At 37.6% G+C, this 18339-nt stretch overlaps 1 protein-coding gene across 1 annotated transcript in view; it reads left to right on the top strand.

The window, feature by feature from the left end:
• ZPBP (zona pellucida binding protein) overlaps positions 1 to 16348 on the top strand; it is a 131853-nt gene extending 115505 nt beyond the window's left edge. The window contains exon 8 of the mRNA XM_069084510.1: positions 16257 to 16348. Coding sequence (XP_068940611.1) covers positions 16257 to 16348 — 92 coding nt within the window. The remainder of the gene's footprint in view (positions 1 to 16256) is intronic.
• Positions 16349 to 18339: the final 1991 nt, after the last annotated feature.

Raw genomic sequence — 18339 nt, 5'->3', positions numbered from 1 at the left:
TCTATTTTTAAGGTGCTATTTTCTTCAGTGTATTTTTGGGTCTCCTTTAGCAGGCTGTTGACTTGCTTTTCATGATTTTCTTGCATCATTCTCATTTCTCTTCCCAATTTTTCCTCCACTTCTCTTACTTGCTTTTCAAAATCCTTCTTGAGCTCCTCCATGGCCTATAACCAATTCATGTTTTTCTTGGAGGCTTTTGATGGAGGAGTTTTGACTTCATTGACTTCTATTTCCATGTTTTGATCTTTTTTGTCCCCAAAAAAGGATTCTGTGGTCTGATTGTGCTTCCTCTGCTTGCTCATCTAGCCATCTAGTTACTTGAATTTTGAGCTCTTTGCCACAGTAGAACTCTGCTTCCTGAGTGGAGAGAGCTGTGTCCCAAATCTCTGGGGTTTTTGCAGATATTATCAGAACTGTGAGGAGTGCACCCTCTCTACAGACACCCCAAGATGGCATACTGGCTATACACACCAGGATCACCACCCAAGACTGTGATCCAGATCCAAGCAGGTCAAAGCAAGAACAATTACCCTCTGAATGGTTGCTTGGTCACCCTATGATCTATAGGTCAGGATTTCCAGAGGCAGCCATGTGGCATCAGATGTAGCCACCATGCCTTCACCACCTCTAGCCCCAGGGCAGGAGCTGGACTGTTCTCTTCTGTCTCCTAGTTCCAGTAGAGTTCCCCACTGACCTTTTGCTTTCTCTTTAGCATTTAGGGGCTGAGAAGTCTGGAAACCACCAGAACTGCCAGTGGTCAGGGTCCTCCCCCCCCAAGTCTGGGCTGCCATGGCTCATGCAGGACTGCTCAGCCCCCAACCCGATGCAATAGACCCTTCCTGTCAGCCTGCCAGGCTGCATACAGTGGGAGATTTATTTCTCTCTGTCACTTTTTGGGTTCTGTAGCTCAAAAATTTGTTTAGAGTCATATTTTACAGGTATTGGAGGTGGTTGGTGTGGGAGCTTAAGCAAGTTCCTGCTTTTATTCCACCATCATGACTCTGCACTGCTCTAAAACATTTTTTAAAAAGAAGTAGCTATAAATGGTGGAAAAAAATATGTAGTTACAAATGAAAAGGAAGTCTTTGTGAGTGCATGTGGGTTGGGGAATGGATTACTGACCAGACATTTAACTTTTTGAATCATGTATTAAAAAAAAAAATCAATCTTATCATCCTCCTTTCCTGTAATCCTCTATACATTCAATATATATCTTGAGGACCATGTCTGTACAATTTCTTTACCTCCTTAACTGTTTAGCTTTATCTATATTTTAATCATTAGATTCCCTCTTGACCTTTTTAATAAATACTCATGGTTTTCCTCCCTATGCCTCCATCACCCCTAGTTTTCCCAGCAGGTTTATTTTTTTAATCAAATAAGGAATTTTTCCTAGGTAATACATGTTTTTCACATTATCAAACAATATGTTATTGGTTCTTTAATATATTTTTTAGTTTTTAAAATTTCATTTTTTGTGCCCTTTTACAGAGATGGTTTATCTTCCTCTATTTGTTTCTGATTTGCCCTTGTTTATTCTGTTGAGCTCTCTATTTTTTAACCAATACTAGATGGTTTTAATGAGTGCTTATTTATTATATAGATTGTCAGGAAGCTTTTTATGATATTAAAATTAGGGTCCTCAGGGGGCAGCTAGGTAGTGCAGTGAATAGAGCACTGGCCCTGGAGTCAGAAGGACCTGAATTCAAATCTGACCTCAGACACTTGACACACTTATTAGCTGTATGACATTGGACAAGTCACTTAACGCCAAAAATTGCCTTGCCTTCCCACCTCAAAAAAAAAGATTTTTAGCATTAAAAAGTGTTGCACTTGTCAGAGGCTTATTCTGCATCTATATGGAGTTGATTATGTAATTTTGGATGGTTTGTTTTTTAAATATGATTAATTACACTGATGGCTTTCCTAATTTTGAACCATACTTACTTCTATGGTATAAATCCTACTTGGTCATAATGAATAATTTCTTGGATAAATAGTTGTAGTCCGTTTGACAAGATTTTATTTTTAAAAATTTAGTAAATATTCAGTAATAATATTAGCCAATAATTTTCCTTCAGTGTTTTATATTTCCTAGTTTCCACATTTGTCTCATAAAAGGATTCTGGTTGGGTGATTTTCTCAATTTTTGAGAATATTTTCTCAAAGTGAAGTATGGTTGTCAATTGCCTAAAAGTTTGATAGAATTCTCCTTTGAATCCATCATGGTCAGAAATTTTTTTTGTTTTGTTTTTAAATTTGGCAGTTGCTATACAAATCTATTTCCTTTTCTGTGACTAGGTTATTTAAGATCTCATTCTGGTCTTCTGATAGTTTTGTTATTTATGTTTTCAAAGACCTTCCTCTATTTTTTTTTTTTGCACTCTCAGTTTTGTTTGCATACAGCTGTGCAAAATATTTTCTGATAATTCTTTTCATTTATTCTGGCTTTGTTGTCATTTTATCTTGCTCATTTGATAGTCTGTTGATGTGATTTTCTGTCCTCTTTTTAATCAGATTAGCTAAAGGTTCATTAATTTTATTAGTCCTTTCAAAAAAACATTTTTCAGCTTCATTCATTAATTCTATGGCATTTTTATTTCTGATTTTTCTACTTCTAAAACAATATCTCATGCTTATTTGAAATTTGTTGACTTTAAAATTTTTTTAATGCATATTTAGTGCATATTTAAATGGATTTTTAAAATTCATGTTCAGTTCATCAATTAAGTTCAATCAGTCTTTTTATTTTCTATTTTGTTAATGTATTCTTGTAGAGATTTGATTTTTCCTCTGAGGACGGCTTTAGCTGCCTCCTAGAATTTTCGTATATTGATTCACCATTAGTGATCAGCTTTTGCAAATGTTGTATGTGGTGCTGAGAAAAAAAAATACACATCTATCTATCCTTTTGCTTTCCCATTTAGAAGATATTGTCTTTTTTTTAATCGATTAATTAATTTTTAGTTTTCAACATTCATTTCCACAAGATTTGAAATTCTAGATTTTCTCCCTGTCTCTCCCCTTCAACCCCAAGAGGGCATGCATTCTGATTACCCTTCCCCTAGTGTACCCTCCCTTCTCTCATGCCTCCACCTTCTCCCCTTCCCCCTTCCTTCAGTGAGTTTTTGGAACTTTTTAATCTGTTTTTTAAAGCATTCTTCTCTTCATTGGGTTTTTGGACCTCTTTTGCCATTTTGGTTAGTCTGTTTTTTAAGGTGTAATTTTTTCAGTATTTTGTTGGGTCTCCTTTAGCAAGCTGTTGACTTGTTTTTCATGATTTTCTTGCATCACTCTCATTTTTCTTCCCGATTTTTCCTCTATTTCTCTTACTTGATTTTCAAAATCCTTTTTGAACTCTTCCATGACCTGAGACAAATTCATATTTTTCTTCAAGGCTTTAGTTGTAGAAGCTTTGACTTTGTTATCTTCTTCTGATTATATATTTTGATCTTCCTTGTCAGCAAATGAGGTAAGCAATACAATCTGATTTTTTTTCTGCTGTTTGCTCATCTTCCCAGCCAAATACTTAACTTTCTCTTGGTTAAGATAGGACTCTGTTTCCAGTAGGGGTGGGAGTTGGTGTATTGTTGCAGGCTTCAGGGTTTCATAACAGCTGCTCGATCCTCCACTGGCTGTGGGCCCAGAGCTCCAGAAGCAACTGCTGATGCTGCTGCTGACACTGCCACCACCACCACTGCTGCCACCCCAGGGCTGGGACTGGACCCCAGCTGAATTGTGCTGCTCTTTTACACAGGTGCCACAGAGTTTCCCACTGACCTATGCTGTCTTTGGCTTTTATGGGTTGAGAAACCTGAAAACTGTCAGAGATGCCAGCAATTCAGTCCCCTGAGGCCTTCTCAGGCCCTGTCTGTCCTGGCGCTTCCCATGCTGTCCTGTGATCTGCTCCCAGCCTAGTGGAATATGCTCTTTCTGTCAACCTCCCAGGTTGTCTTGGAGTAGAGATCTGTTTCACTCTGTCATTTTGTGGGTTCTGCAGGTCTGGAACTTGTTTAGAGTCTTTTTTACAGGTATTTGGAGGGGTTTGGGGGAGATCTCAAACAAGTCCCTGCTTTTACTCTGCCATTTTGACTCCACCCCCCAAAATGATTGATTCAACTGTAGTTAGTTTCTATCTATTATTCCCCAGGCCTGCCTCTTCACTATTACTTCTACTTGACTTCCATCTTCACCCCTCTCTTTTTGTGTGCATTTTAGAAGGAAATCTTTTAGTCTCTCTGCTGCCACACTTTCTATTGCTGTTCTTATCTGCCAGATTTATTCACTCCTCCTGCATTTCTATTGCTTTGGCTGCTCAAGAAGCAAATTAGCTCTTCAAGTCTGGTTTTCTAAGAAATGTTTTTTTTTTTCTTTAAAAGAATGTGTGTATAAAAGAATGTTTCAAATCATTCATTATTGAACATTCAAATCTTTTTTTCATTGGTTGTTAAAAGTTCAGATTTGCTGAGTCAGTCACCTTGGACTACATTCTGAGCTCTTACATTTTCAGAACACATTATTCCTTCCTTTCTCTGTTTTCTTTCTTTTTAAAAAATATTTCATTTTTTCACATTACATGTAAAATCAATTATTAGCATTCATTCCAAATTCTTTTCCTTTATCCTCCCTTCTTATTGACAAAGCAAGAAAATTGATATAGGTTATACATGTGCAATCATGAAAAACATATTTCTGAATTAATCATTTTATAAAAGAAGACAGTCTCAAAAAACCTCTAGAAAAAAAAGAGCTTAAAAAAGTAAGCCTCAATCTGCATTCAGACTCTATCATATCTTACCCTGGAGTTAGCATTTTTCATCATAAATCCTTTGGAATTATCTTGGATTATTGTGTTGCTGAGAATAGCTAATTCATTAATAGTTGATCATCATACAATATTACTGCTACAGTGTATAATGTTCTCTTGGTTCTGCTAACTTCACTGTGCTTCAGTTCATGTAAGTCATCCTAGGGTTTTTATGAGATCAGCCTGCTCATCATTTCTTATAACACAATAATATTACATCCTATTCATATAGTACAACTTGTTCATCCATTCCCTAACTGATGCTGTAAACATAAGCAAAGTGGGATTTTTTGTTGATTTGATTTTTTTTTTCTCTTCTGGAATTCAATTTCCCACACTCAGGCTAAATTGTAATCATCTGAAGGATTAATCTTCTTTGAACCTTGATAATTAACAGCTCTGCTGAGCCAAGTAGGTTTTGTGCCTTCTGGCTCTGAGCCAATCAGGGGCTGAGTCTTCGTTATATATTCTGGGAGGCTGGCATTTTGCTTTGGGACTTTGCTTATGAGAAGGACCTTTTTGATTCCCTGGATGGGACTTTGAGTAGCCATTTGTTAAGAGCCCCCTACTCAGAGGTTTGTGCTTTCCTGATCTGGTGGTTTATGTAGATGTTTGTATTACTTTGTTCAGACAGTAGAAGTCCTGTTTGTTGAATCTCTGTGCCAGTTTCTCTGCTTGTATTTTCTACTTATCTGTAATTCAAGTAAGATTGTTGACCCCTTTAAAAGTTTTCTTTCCTTTAGAAAAGCAGATCAAAGAACTTGTGCTGGCAGGCCATCCTTGGTGTGCTAGGGTGCTTGCTAATACAGATGTAGATCTACTCAATTTCCCTTTTTCCTTCCTTTTTTCCCCTCAATTTCTGTTTCTTTGGAGCTGCTATATTATATTTTTTGCATGTATAGGAGAACCTCGGTTTACAAATTTAACTCATTCTGAGATTCTATTAGTCATGTGCTTTGTTTGTATTACAAAGCAAATTTTCCCATAGGAAATAATGTAAAGTTGGATGATCAGTACCATGTCCCCAAAATATTCAAATAAAAATAATTACTTATACTTTTAAGTAAGTTTTTTGCCCCTAATGCACCTGAAATACAATAGCAATGATTAGTACACAATATAAACTGAAAATAAAACAAATTAACCTGTACTTTCCCTTTGAGAAGAGTTGTGGCTGGCATGAGAGAGATGAGAGAGAGGAATAGGGGGAAGGGTTATTGCTTGGAAGGGGAGTCTCCTTCCATGAAAACATCAGGGATTTCAGCATCCGGAGTATTCTCTCTTATGCTACTTTCTTTTTTTTTTTTTTTAAGCAATTGGGATTAAGTAACTTGCTCAAGATTATATGACCAGTTATTTCTGGGTGTGGTTCTAAGTATCTGAGCCTGGATTCCATCCCCAGGTTATCCCAACACTGGGGCCAGTGCTCTTACTTGTTGTGCTACCTGGCCACCCCTCCCTTATGCTACTTTCACTAAAAGTAAGACTAATTCTACTGCCTTCACTTATTTTTCATTTTTTTAGAATGACTTTCATGTTTTGACTCACTGATTTTTTTTTCTTTAATTTCGCTTCTGTCTAGGAATCTATCTAACAACACTTGTCTGACGTTTTTCAGAATATCACAGAAATGTGATGCTGAATCATCATTAAAAATATTAGTGGCTCTCATTGTTCTAGCCTTGTTTGGGTGATGTTTTTCAACAAAATTTTGCACTTTTCCCCACATTTGATAAACCTCCCTAATATCACTTGATGTAAAGGATTCTTCTGACCTCTCAACTTCCTCTTCAGATGATATATCCTCCACAACCTCTCACTGTTGCTTCCCCATGCAGATCCATCAGTTCATCTGTCATCAGTTCCTGGCTATGTTGAGATTACAGTCACTATTGTACACTTTTACACAAAGTACTACTGTACATATGCAAACATATGTGAACACACTTGTAATGATCCTGTTAAGAGCAAATGATGATGCTTTCATGAAGGGTCAACACCGAACGATGTCTATTAGGTAGTATACCAACCTGAGGTTCTTTTGTTTGACAAAACAAAACAAAACAAAATTGCCCTAGTTGAGCATCATCCCTTTAGTTAGTAGTGCAAGTCCAAACACGATGCTGTTACTGCAAATTTTTGTTTGTCCTACAAGACAAATTTTGTGAAAATTTTTTCTTGCCCAGTGAAGCATACGTAACCAGCTTACTTGTAAACTGAGGTTCTCCTTCAGGTCCTTTTCCTTTTTTAAGAATTTCTTCGGGATGCAAATAGTGGTATGCACATTATTATAGCCCTTTGGTCATAGTTCTAAAGTGCTCTCCACAATGGTTTAACCAGTTCCAAACTCCACCAGTAGTAGTTTAGGGAGCCATTTTTCCCACATCCTCTCCAATATTTACCATTTTCCTTTCCTGTGATATTAGCCAATGTGATAGATGTGAAGGGGCATCTCAGAGATGTTTTAATTTTCATGTTTCTAATCAATAGTGATTAGAGCATTTTTTCACATGACTATAGATAGTTTTGATTTCTCCATCTGAAAACTCCCTGTTCATATCTTTTGATTATTTATAAGTTGGGGAATAACTTGTATTCTTATTAATTTGACTGTTCTCTACATATTTGAGAAATGAGGCCTTTATCAGATAAATCAGCTGTAAATATTTTATAGTTGTGATTACTCTGTGCTTCTTTCCATTGTATTTTTCCCCTCTGTTTATCTGTTCTTTCTCCTTTCACCCTACCTTTCCTCAAGTGTTTTGCTTCAGACTATTGCCTCCTCCAATCTTCCCTCCTTTCTATTGTGATAGTAATGGCAATTAAAGATTCCCCTGTATTGGCTTGGTTTTCAAATTGATTGTGTTAAAACCCAGAGCTTGTTAATCCCACCTGTGGGATGGGCTTGTTGATGTGAAAAGAAAGTTCTGAATTGGGAGGAGCTGGTGACGCAGATTTGGAGAGACAGGAGAGAGGCGGAAGATCTTTTTTGGTAGCAGCACTTCGTGGAGAGACTAAGAGAATTGCTGGTGGCCGCTTTGAATTGCCCTGGACTTTTGAGACCTGCCCCCCTGAGCTGCCAAGGACTGAGGAGACATGGCTGTTTTGCTGGTACTTTGTCTGTCTGTTTTGATGTTATTTTGCCAGATTTGTCCACTGGTGAAAGACTGTCCTTTTGTTGAAGAAGTCCTGGAACCTGGCTGTTCGCTAAGAAGGCCTGCGACTGTCCTGCAGACAGAGAGTGAATACTGTCCACTGGTGAGGGACAGTACTGTTGTTGCAGGGGTCTGGAGACTGTCCTGCAGACAGAGTGAATACTGTCCACTGGTGAGGGACAGTACTGTTGTTGCAGGGGTCTGGGAGCCTTTCTGTTGGTTCAGAAGCCCTGAAGAAGGATTTTCTTGTTGTATGTTTACAGAAATCCTGGGAGAGGGCTTTGCTAATGTGTTCAGGGGTTCTAGGGCTGTTCTACAGACAGAGGATAAATTCATGAAGGGACTGGCAATGTATCTTATGGCCTTGCTAAGCCTTGTCTCTCCAGGAACTAAGATTGCTGAGAACTTGCCTCGTGTCAAGATGAAGAAAAGACCTCCATTTGGGTATTAAGTGCTGTGTTTAAACTTGATGTAACTCTGGGGTAGATTCAATTGTGATCCAGGGGTGGGGAACTTTTGACCTTTTTGTGTTCTATGGTTGAGCAAATGAATGTATTTTACTTATGTTTGGAAACTAATCTCCATTTGAGAAGAGGGGCTTTGTGGTGGACCAAATGAAGGTATAGCCTAGGGGTGGAGTAGTATTTAGAACTGGGACTTTGTAATTGATTGAATGATTGGAAAGTCCTGGGGTGGGGTAGTCCTTGGAGATTATTTAATCACACTTAGTAAATGCTGTATTTTGAATGATGTCATGTTTTGATCTTCTCTGTTCTGGGTTTGTTACTGAATAAAATAGAGAGCACCTATGCTGGTATTTTGAACCTGGGAAGTTGCCTTTGCTTGATATTACATTACATCTATCAATAGCCCTTTCAACCTTCACTTACATTCTTCCCCTCCTACTTCCCTGTAGAGTAAGATAGATTTCTTTACCGAGATGAGTGTGTATGTTATTTCCTCTTTCAGCCAATTCTGATGAGAGAAAGGTTCAGATATTGTTTGACACCTCCTCATCTTCCACCTTATAAGCTCTTTTCAGGCCTCTTTTATTTGAGACCCCATTTTACCCCCTCCCCTTCTCTAAGCTTGTTTTCAATCCTTAATGTTAATTTTTTTAAATCATCCCATCATTATCAACTCACACCTGTGCCCTCTATGTATTTATACTCCTTCTAATTGCCTTAATAATGATAAAGTTCTTAAGAGTTACAAGTATGATATTCCCATGTAAGAATATAAACAATTTAACCTTATTGGATCCCATATGATTTTTATTTCCTGCTTACCTTTATATGCTTCTCTAGAGTCTTGTATTTAAAAATCAAATTTTCTATTCACTTCTGGTCTTTCCATTAGGAATTCTTGAAAGTTCTCTATTTCATTAATTATATATTTTTCTCACTGAAGAATTATATTAAGTTTGCTGGGTAGATGATTCTTGGTTGTAATCCTAGTTCCTTTGCCCTCCAGAATATCACATAAACTTTCTGATTCTTTAATATAGAAACTGCTAAATCTTGTTTCATCTTGACTGTGGTTTCATGATGCTTTAGTTGTTTCTTTCTGGTTGCTGATAGTATTTTCTCCTTGACTCAGGAGCTCTGAAATTTGACTATAATATTCCTGTGAGTTTTTATTTTGGCATCTCTTTTAGGTAGTGATCAGTGGATTCTCTGCATTTCTGTTTTAGTCACTGGTTCTAGGATATCATGGCTGTTTTCCTGAATAATTTCTTGAAATAAAATGTGTAAGCCCTTTTTTACATCATGGCTTTGGGGAATAAAATAATTCTTAAATTGTATCTTCTGGATCTATTTTTCAGGTCAGTTATTTTTCCAATGATATATTTTATACTTTCTTCTATTTTTTCATTATTTTGATTTTGCTTTATTGTTTCTGGATGTCTCATGGTTTCACTATCTTCCACTTGCCCATTTCTAATTTTTTTTTAAAGCAATCAGGGTTAAGTAACTTGCTCAAGGTTACATGGCCAGTTATTTCTGGGTGTGGCGCTGAGTATCTGAGCCCGTATTTGATCCAGGTCATCCCGACACTGGAGCCGGTGCTCTTACTCGCTGAGCCACCTGGCCACCCCTCCCATTTCTAATTTTTAAGGAATTTTTTTCAATGTGCTTTTGTACCCACTTTTCCATTTGGCCAATTCTTCTTTTTAAGGAGTTCTTTAGTGAATTTTTGTACATCATTTTCCATTTGGCCACTTCTGATTTTTAAGTTGTTCTTTTCTGTCTTTTATTATTTTTAATACCATTTGGCCTATTCTGTTTCTTAATGGGCTATTTTCTTCAATTTTTTTGTGCCTCCTTTACCAAGCTGTTGACGTTTTTTTCATGATTTTCTTGCATCACTCATCTCTTTCCTCTATTTTTCTACTATCTCTTTTATTTGATTTTTAAAATCCTTTTTGAGCTCTTCTAGGAATTTTTTAAGTCCTGAGGCCAATTCATATTTTTCTCAGAAACTTTGGGAGTATCTGTTTTGATTTTGTAATCTTCTGAATTTTGTTTTGATATTCTCTATCATCATAGTAACTTTCTATGACCAGGTTATTTTTTGTTATTTGCTCCTTCCCCCAGCTTATTTCTTGACTTTTAACTTTGTGTTAAAGATCAGTTCTTTAACTGATTTTTTTTTACATTTATGATTATGCTGTGAAGGGAGCCTTGTCCGAAGTTTTGGGATTTTCATGCTGCTGGTTTTAGAACTAATTCTGGGGTTCTATAAATTTTCACTTTTTCCTAGGTGGTATGATCTAAGGAGAAGTGTCATCACTGATCTCCTAACCTATGCTCTGGTCTGTGAGCAACTACAAGTACTCTTTTCTGCCCTGGAACTGTGACCACTGCCCCTTGCTCCTCTGTAGCCACATGTTCTAGTGTGCCCTGGGACTGCCACCTGGAACCAAATATGGGCAATGCAACAAGTCCTTCACCTAGTACTAGTAAAAGGTCCCTTATAATCTCCTTCTGACCAGTTGTCCATCCCCTTTACTGTGGATGAAGAGTTTTAGAAGTCTATGGCTACCATTCACTTGCTCCCATGACCTGCTGCTGGCTTGCACTCTTACCCTAGTGAAACATACCTTTCAAATTTTTAAATATTTTTTTGTTGGTTCTGTCACTCCAGAATTTGTTTTGAGGTGTTATTTTAAAGTTATTAAGAGGGGAATTTGGGAGAGTTGAGGTGAGTCCCTGCCTTTACTTTGCCATCTTCACTCTGCTTTCCCTTCTTACAGTTTTCTAGTGGTTGCAGAATAGGTATGTGTTATTTGAATTTCCTTTCCTTTGTATTTAATTGTCTTGCAGGACTTGTTTCTGAATTGACTTGTCACATTTAACCACTATGTGTCTTGGAGTTTGCAGTTTTGTATATTTTTTTGGAGGCGATATATAAATTCTTTCAATTGACATTTCTATTTTCATATATGCTAGGCTGTTTTCCCTTATTATTTCCTACATTATGGTGTTTTTTTTTCCTGTAGTGTTCTTCTGGAAGACATATAATCTTTAGGTTGTCTCTATGTATATTTTGGTTACCTAATGAGCATAATTTCTTTTAATGTTATTGTTTTTTCTTCTCTTCTAGATTGTCCTTCATTTTTGCGTATTTGCATTCCCAATCAATTATTCTCTGTTTTGTTGGTGGTGGGACTTGTCGTAGATTGCAGTTTTTCTGGTCTGCCTATTTTTGCCTTGTAGACCATGTATTCTGTTTTCATAATTCTCATTTCCCTTTTATATCACTCAGAAACAGTGTGTTGAACACATTTCCATGTTCTCCTCAAATTGATAGGGTGCTCTGTTTTCCTGAAGTGTTAGGTTGTTTTTCCTTGTTTTTCATTATTTATTCATAGATGCCTGAACTCATTTATTAGATTTAGGGGCCATATTTCCTTCTCTTGTTAATGTCTTCCCTGATGATTTTTCTACTTATGTTCAAGGGCTTTGAGTTTTCTTCTTCCTGAGATGTTTGGTAATTTCAGGTGTTTTTCCCCTTTATTTTCCCTCACTGTCCTCTGATGGTGGTTTCCTTGGGCTCTGGAGCTAACCTTATGTCAGCCTCTTCCCATTATGATCAATTCATGGTTCAGCAGCCTGAGGCTCTGTCTCAAATGACTTGTAGGGTTATAGAACTTGCCCCTTGCCCTCTTTACTAAGTACTCTGACCTGGCACCAGCAATTTAGAGACCTGCTATTTTGCTGGTGCTGCAGGGCTGATTTCTGTAGTTCTGATCTTTGAGGCTCTAGGAGGAGGGTTGGTGGGATGTTAAGGTCTATTTCAAGCCAATACATTTATCCTGCCTGTTTCTCTCCTTTTTACCTGGCTTTCCTGCAAAGATCTTTTGTACCACAGACTAGACTGCTTTCTCTTTCTTTTTCCAATCCCTTTTCCTCCTTTCCTCCACTCCCCTCTACTTCCTTCTTCTTCTTCCCTGCCTTCTTCCCTCCCCTCCCCCAACTTCTACCCCTGCAAAACTGTTACAATGCTGCCAGGCTGTCGTGGATGAGTAAAATTCTGCAACTTGAAGCTGAGATCTCCACAGCACTGGAGAGAGGGAGGGGGAACCAGAGTATGGCATCAATTTTGTGGGAACCTTTATGTGGATCCTTGTCCTTGGGTCAGCTAAGTGCAGCCTCACAGCCAGTAGCTCAGGAGGCAAGGGAGGTGTGCCCAGTGAGCTCAATGTTGTAATTGAGCTTTACCTTTTCGACTTCTTTTGGATTCTAGGTGTCCTAAATCATGGAGCGACTGAAGTTGCTTTATCTTTGGTGCATAATTTCTGTTTTGGAAAAGTTTGAGATGTTGACAGGATTAGAGAAAATATCTAGTCCTCCAGTTGTTAATCATATGACCCAGAAGTCTTTGCATACTTTTTCTGGTTGTCAGGGGAAAGCTAAAAATCTACAAAATTCACAATTTATAATCTCACAATAATTTCAGTTCCTTAACTGGTGATCCTATTCCAGGAATCCAATATCAGTCATAAAATGTGTGATCCAGACTTATTGGCTCTGCCAACCCATCCCCCTTGTTTGTTGGAAGCTCTAAGTCTAGCCATGGCCATACATGCTGTGTTCCAAGCCTTTGGCTCTCTTTTTTGGAGCCACATTTTGTGTATGCTGCCTCTAGCCTTAATGCAAACTTTTCATTCCTATTCTCTTCTCCAGTAGCGCTTGTATGACTTCACTGTCATTCTGTGAAAGAACCAACTGTTAAAACTCTGCCCCATTATCATGCTCTTCTCACATCATTCATATGCCATAGCACCAACCAGGAAAGTTATAAATGCTACATCCAAATTCAGACTTTCAACCAAAGTACACAGAATGATTTCATCACATCATTCACTTTCTCTGCTCATCTTGGGTTGCAAAAATAGTACTTCCCTCCACCTCTGATTTCTTGTTGATCCTTTAGCCTGTCACTGAAAGCATCTGTTCCAAACCTTTATTCTTTCCCTCAAGCCTCAATCCCCTTCCGTCATTTGGAACATGACTTTGTTTCCTATTTTAGGAAGAACAAAGACTATCTGGTGTAGAACTCCTATTCATTCATTGCTAGCCATCTACACATCATCTCTGGTGCTCTGAGGAAGATAGGTTTTTCCTGCTTTCCAAGGATCACTCTTCCACCTGTGCTCTTGATCCTGCCTCCTCAACTTCTGTGACCTTTCTACCAAAAGTGTTCCCTCATTGTAACATATTCAATTTTCCATCTAGGTTCTCACTGACTAAAAGTGTGTACACATTTCTAATGTCTTGGTAATAAATCTTTATTTGACCTTCTTCCCCTTTTAGATATGATTCTGTTTCACTTTCTAGTAAATCATCTATATTTGTGACTTCATTTCAGCACTATTCAGTTGTATGTAATTCTCAGATCTCTTATTCTAGGGTAAGTTTTGGCCTTCTGTGTTCTACAGGTCTTGTTGATGCTGAGTTTCTGCAAATGTCTACTCATACTCCCCTCCCCCCCGCCCCCCCTCCACACACAGCTTAAAAAAAACAAACAACCTATAACCTTTACTTCCACATTGCTCCCTTTGACACTATTTTTCATCTTATCCTCCAATTTATGAAAAATTATTTTTTTTACTCAGATCAGTTGTGTGGGAAGGCCAGATATTACTCTTTTTTTTGCTTTTTGGAGGGAAATTGGGGTTAAGTGACTTTCCCAAGGTCACATGGCTAGTTTTTGTGTTAAGTGTCTGAGGCCAGATTTGAACTCAGGTACTCCTGACTCTAGGGCCAGTGATCTATTCACTGTACCACCTAGCTGCCCCCAGATATTACTCTTATCAGATTGTTTGAGATGCAGCATAATAAAGGAACAAGAGAAGAGAAGCTAAAAAACAAACCTGGACTCCAGCACTAAGTACCCAGGTGACCTCAGACATCTCTGGGCCTCTCTTAACTGACCTGTAAGATGGTGTGATAGTAATGGCAATTAAAGATTCCCCTGTATTGGCTTGGTTTTCAAACTGATTGTGTTAAAACCCAGAGCTTGTTAATCCCACCTGTGTGGGATGGACTTGTTGATGTGAAAAGAAAGTCCTGAACTGGGAGGAGCTGGTGACGTAGATTTGGAGAGACACAAGAGAGAGGCAGAAGGACTTTTTGGAAGCAGCACCCACGTGGAGGCAGAGAGAGAGACTGAGAAGGATTGCTGCGGCCACTTTGAATCGCCCTGGACTTTTGAGACCTGCCCTGAGCTGCCAAGGACTGAGGAGACATGGCTGTTTTGCTGGTACTTTGTCTGTCTGTTTTGATGTTGTTTTGCCAGATTTGGCCACTGGTGAAAGACAGTCCTGTTGTTGAAGAAGTCCTGGAACCTGGCTTTTGGCTAAGAAGCCCTGAGACTGTCCTGCAGACAGAGAGTGAATACTGTCCACTGGTGAAGGACAGTGCTGTTGTTGCAGGGGTCTGGAGACTGTCCTGCAGACAGAGTGAATACTGTCCACTGGTGAAGGACAGTGCTGTTGTTGCAGGGGTCTGGGAACCTTTCTGTTGGTTCAGAAGCCCTGAAGAAGGATTTTCTGGTTGTATGTTTACAGAAATCCTGGGAGAGGGTTTTGCTAATGTTTTCAGGGGTTCTAGGACTGTTCTACAGACAGAGGATGAATTGATGAAGGAACTGGCAATGTATCTTGTGGCCTTGCTGAGCCTTGTCTCCCCAGGAACTAAGATTGCTGAGAACTTGCCTCTTGTCAAGATGAAGAAAAGACCTCCATTTGGGTATTAAGTGCTGTGTTTAAACTTGATGTAACTCTGGGGTAGATTCAATTGAGATCCAGGGGTGGGGAACTTTTGACCTTTTGGTGTTCTGTGATTGACAAATGAAGGTACTTTACTTATGTTTGGAAACTAATCTCCATTTGAGAAGAGGGGCTTTGTGGTGGACTAAATGAAGGTATAGCCTAGGGGTGGAGAAGTATTTAGACCAGGGACTTTGTAATTGATTGAATGATGGAAGGTCCTGGGGTGGGGTAGTCCTTGGAGATTATTTAATCACACTTAGTAAATGCTGTATTTTGAATGATGTCATGTTTTGACCTTCTCTGTTCTTGGTTTGTCACTGAATAAAATGGAGAGCACCTATGCTGGTATTTTGAACCTGGAAAGTTGCCTTTCCTTGGCATTATATTACAGATGGGAATAACACCACCTGCCTTACCTACTTCACAAGGTGCTTGTGAGGATACCAACATGTGATCATATGTGTGAAAATTATTTTTTAAAGTGTCAATCATATGGAAGAAGTATTTTTTTTTATCAATCAATATTCTAGGAGGAATATATGTGTGTGTGTATCTATATATATCTATATATATATATAAGGACCTATACAAGTGCAGAGTATGTTGTGCTTATCTTTCATGATTTTATCCTTCCTTTTTCAAGATAACACTTAAGAACTTGATGCTAAAGGTTTCATGTATTATTCCTGTTGATATCAGCAGGAGTTTCCCTAGTTTAAGCTGCTCATAATTTATCATCCTCCTGTGAACTTCAGTATAACTTTCCTTGGTAGGCTATAGTTTATATGCATCTGTTCTGCAAAGTAACATTTTAGCAGTGCTGCCAACACCTGACCCCATTAACAGTTAAGATATCTTCCAATCTATGGAATAAAATATAAATGTGAAACCAACACAAACTCCTTTGTTTGTTACTGGATTCAAATGTTGGATAATGTATCACCTTATTGAGTCATTTATATCACAGATGGCCTTTTAGAGACACTTTATTTAATATCTTTTTCTTTATTTCCAGTGATCTGCACTCCTGGAACGTATAACCCCCACAGTGGAACTCACTGCCTTCAGTGCAACAGCAGCATGGTGTATGGAGCAAGGACATGCTAAAGTACCAGTATTTTATGCTTCTTGATAATTTAATAAATTAAAAAAATTAAAATATTTTCATTATTTTGCACAAGTAAAATACATTTATTAAAAAAAATAATGGTGAGTCACCTTTTTAATCAAGTATTACAATGTGGAATTGCCTTACCAATACTGAAAAGACTAGATCCCAAAGTTTCTAATTTATTAATATAGTTTATTTATTTTAAAGTATGAATGGTATCTATAGTATGTCCTGCATCACTGTGCTTCAGACATATGCTAGAATAACCTATATTTTATATATATCTTATACATGGAAGTAGACCAAAATAAATTTAAAAGTGTTGCTGCCAAGATATTGTGGAATAAATAATGAATTTGAATTCAGAGGATCTGAGTTCCTAGCACTACCACCTACTAGCTATATTAACTTTGGGCAAATTACTGCATTTTTCTGGACTTGGGATCCCCTATGTGTAAAATGAAGGGGTTAAGTGAGATGAGCCCGTCCCTTCCAGCTTTCATTCTGGAACTCAGATAAATCAGGTCCCTGCTTACAGTTGCTCCACCAGGTAGTCCTAGGTTATTTCATTTTTCAGGTAGATCCTCTTTGCAGATTTCTTCATTGCTTCAAAGGGACACCAGGGAATTATTTATATTAATTGACCCTATGTAGGAGGGAACTGTACGCACCATACCCAATGGATTTTACTAGCGACAATTCTAGCATGTATATCCATTGCAGGCCTTAGGGTGCCAAATGTAATGTGGCAGTGATTTTAATGTACCTTTGTGTTTAGCATCCTTTAAATGGCCCTATTAATAAAATGGAATAACATGTTCCCATTTTGCTAATGTTGAATGAGCCGAAGATTTTAAATTTCATTTCTTATAGTTGTCTTTTTTGGAAAAAAAAATCATTTAACTTCTTTGTAGTCTCATTCTCTCCATTGTTAAAATTGATTATTAATAATGACCAATTTCAAAATGTTGGTATATATAGTTATTTATATATGCCAAAATGTTAAATTTTCTCTACAAATACTATGAAAAATAAATTTATAACTTAAAAAACCATTAGTCCCCCCAATTTTTTGTGTCCAGCAAAATATGTATTGATTCATGTCTGCATTTACCAATTCTACTCTTTGTTCTGTTAGTTATTCCCTTTTCCTTGTTCTCCAGTTTGTTTTTCTCATTACTAGGCAAAAAACACAAGCATCTGTCTTAACAAATACAAACAAATTGATTCTGAACCAACAATACAATTAATTTAAAAATAAATATCCAATTAAATGAATCTACCAAATATCAATTTTAAATGAATTGCTCAGTTACTTGATAGGATTGACTGGATTGATTTGTTTTCCTTTGGGATTCTCATGGAAATACATATTCCTATGAATAACAAATCAAAAAGGAATACATAAGAAATAGACTATGTATTAAATTTTAAGTCCACCCTAATTTCTCTCAAGGTGCTTTGGACTTTCATAGAAAATCACTAATTGTATTCATATATAGTTATTACATTTTTTCCCAGTGTTTGTTATTCCTGGGTACTAAATGGTGCTATGCTTGCTTGAGTGATAAGTCCTTCTTCAATATATAAAACTCATTTTTTGAGGAGCAGCTGTTAAGGATCAGGTGTATTGAGTCGCTATTCTTAGTACCAGTGCAATCCCTATCAATTATCCTAGTTTTATAGTTGAATAGTATGGTCAGCTGTGATGCTGATATATTTAATTTCTCTAGACATGTTAAGTTTGCTCTTAAGAAACTCTTTATATTAAAAAAAACACACTTAACCATGTCATGACAGCATGTAGGTGGCAGCAGGTCTGAAATATTAAGTGGTTGTGTGGTTTGTCCTTCATTCTTGGGAAAGGACCATGACATCAGGGAGATGATGCCATGACTTGCAGTTGACTTTGAGTGAGGGAGGGCTGCAGCCTCACTTTCTTCTCAGGAATTATCTGAATCCAGTGGCCACATATTGATCAGGATGA

The sequence above is a fragment of the Petaurus breviceps genome, unplaced genomic scaffold, assembly GCF_028583685.1.
Source record: "Petaurus breviceps papuanus isolate PSGF00001 unplaced genomic scaffold, PetGlider_PUasm1.0 174, whole genome shotgun sequence".
NCBI lineage: Eukaryota > Metazoa > Chordata > Mammalia > Diprotodontia > Petauridae > Petaurus > Petaurus breviceps.
This window is presented reverse-complemented; position numbering and strand designations above follow the sequence as displayed.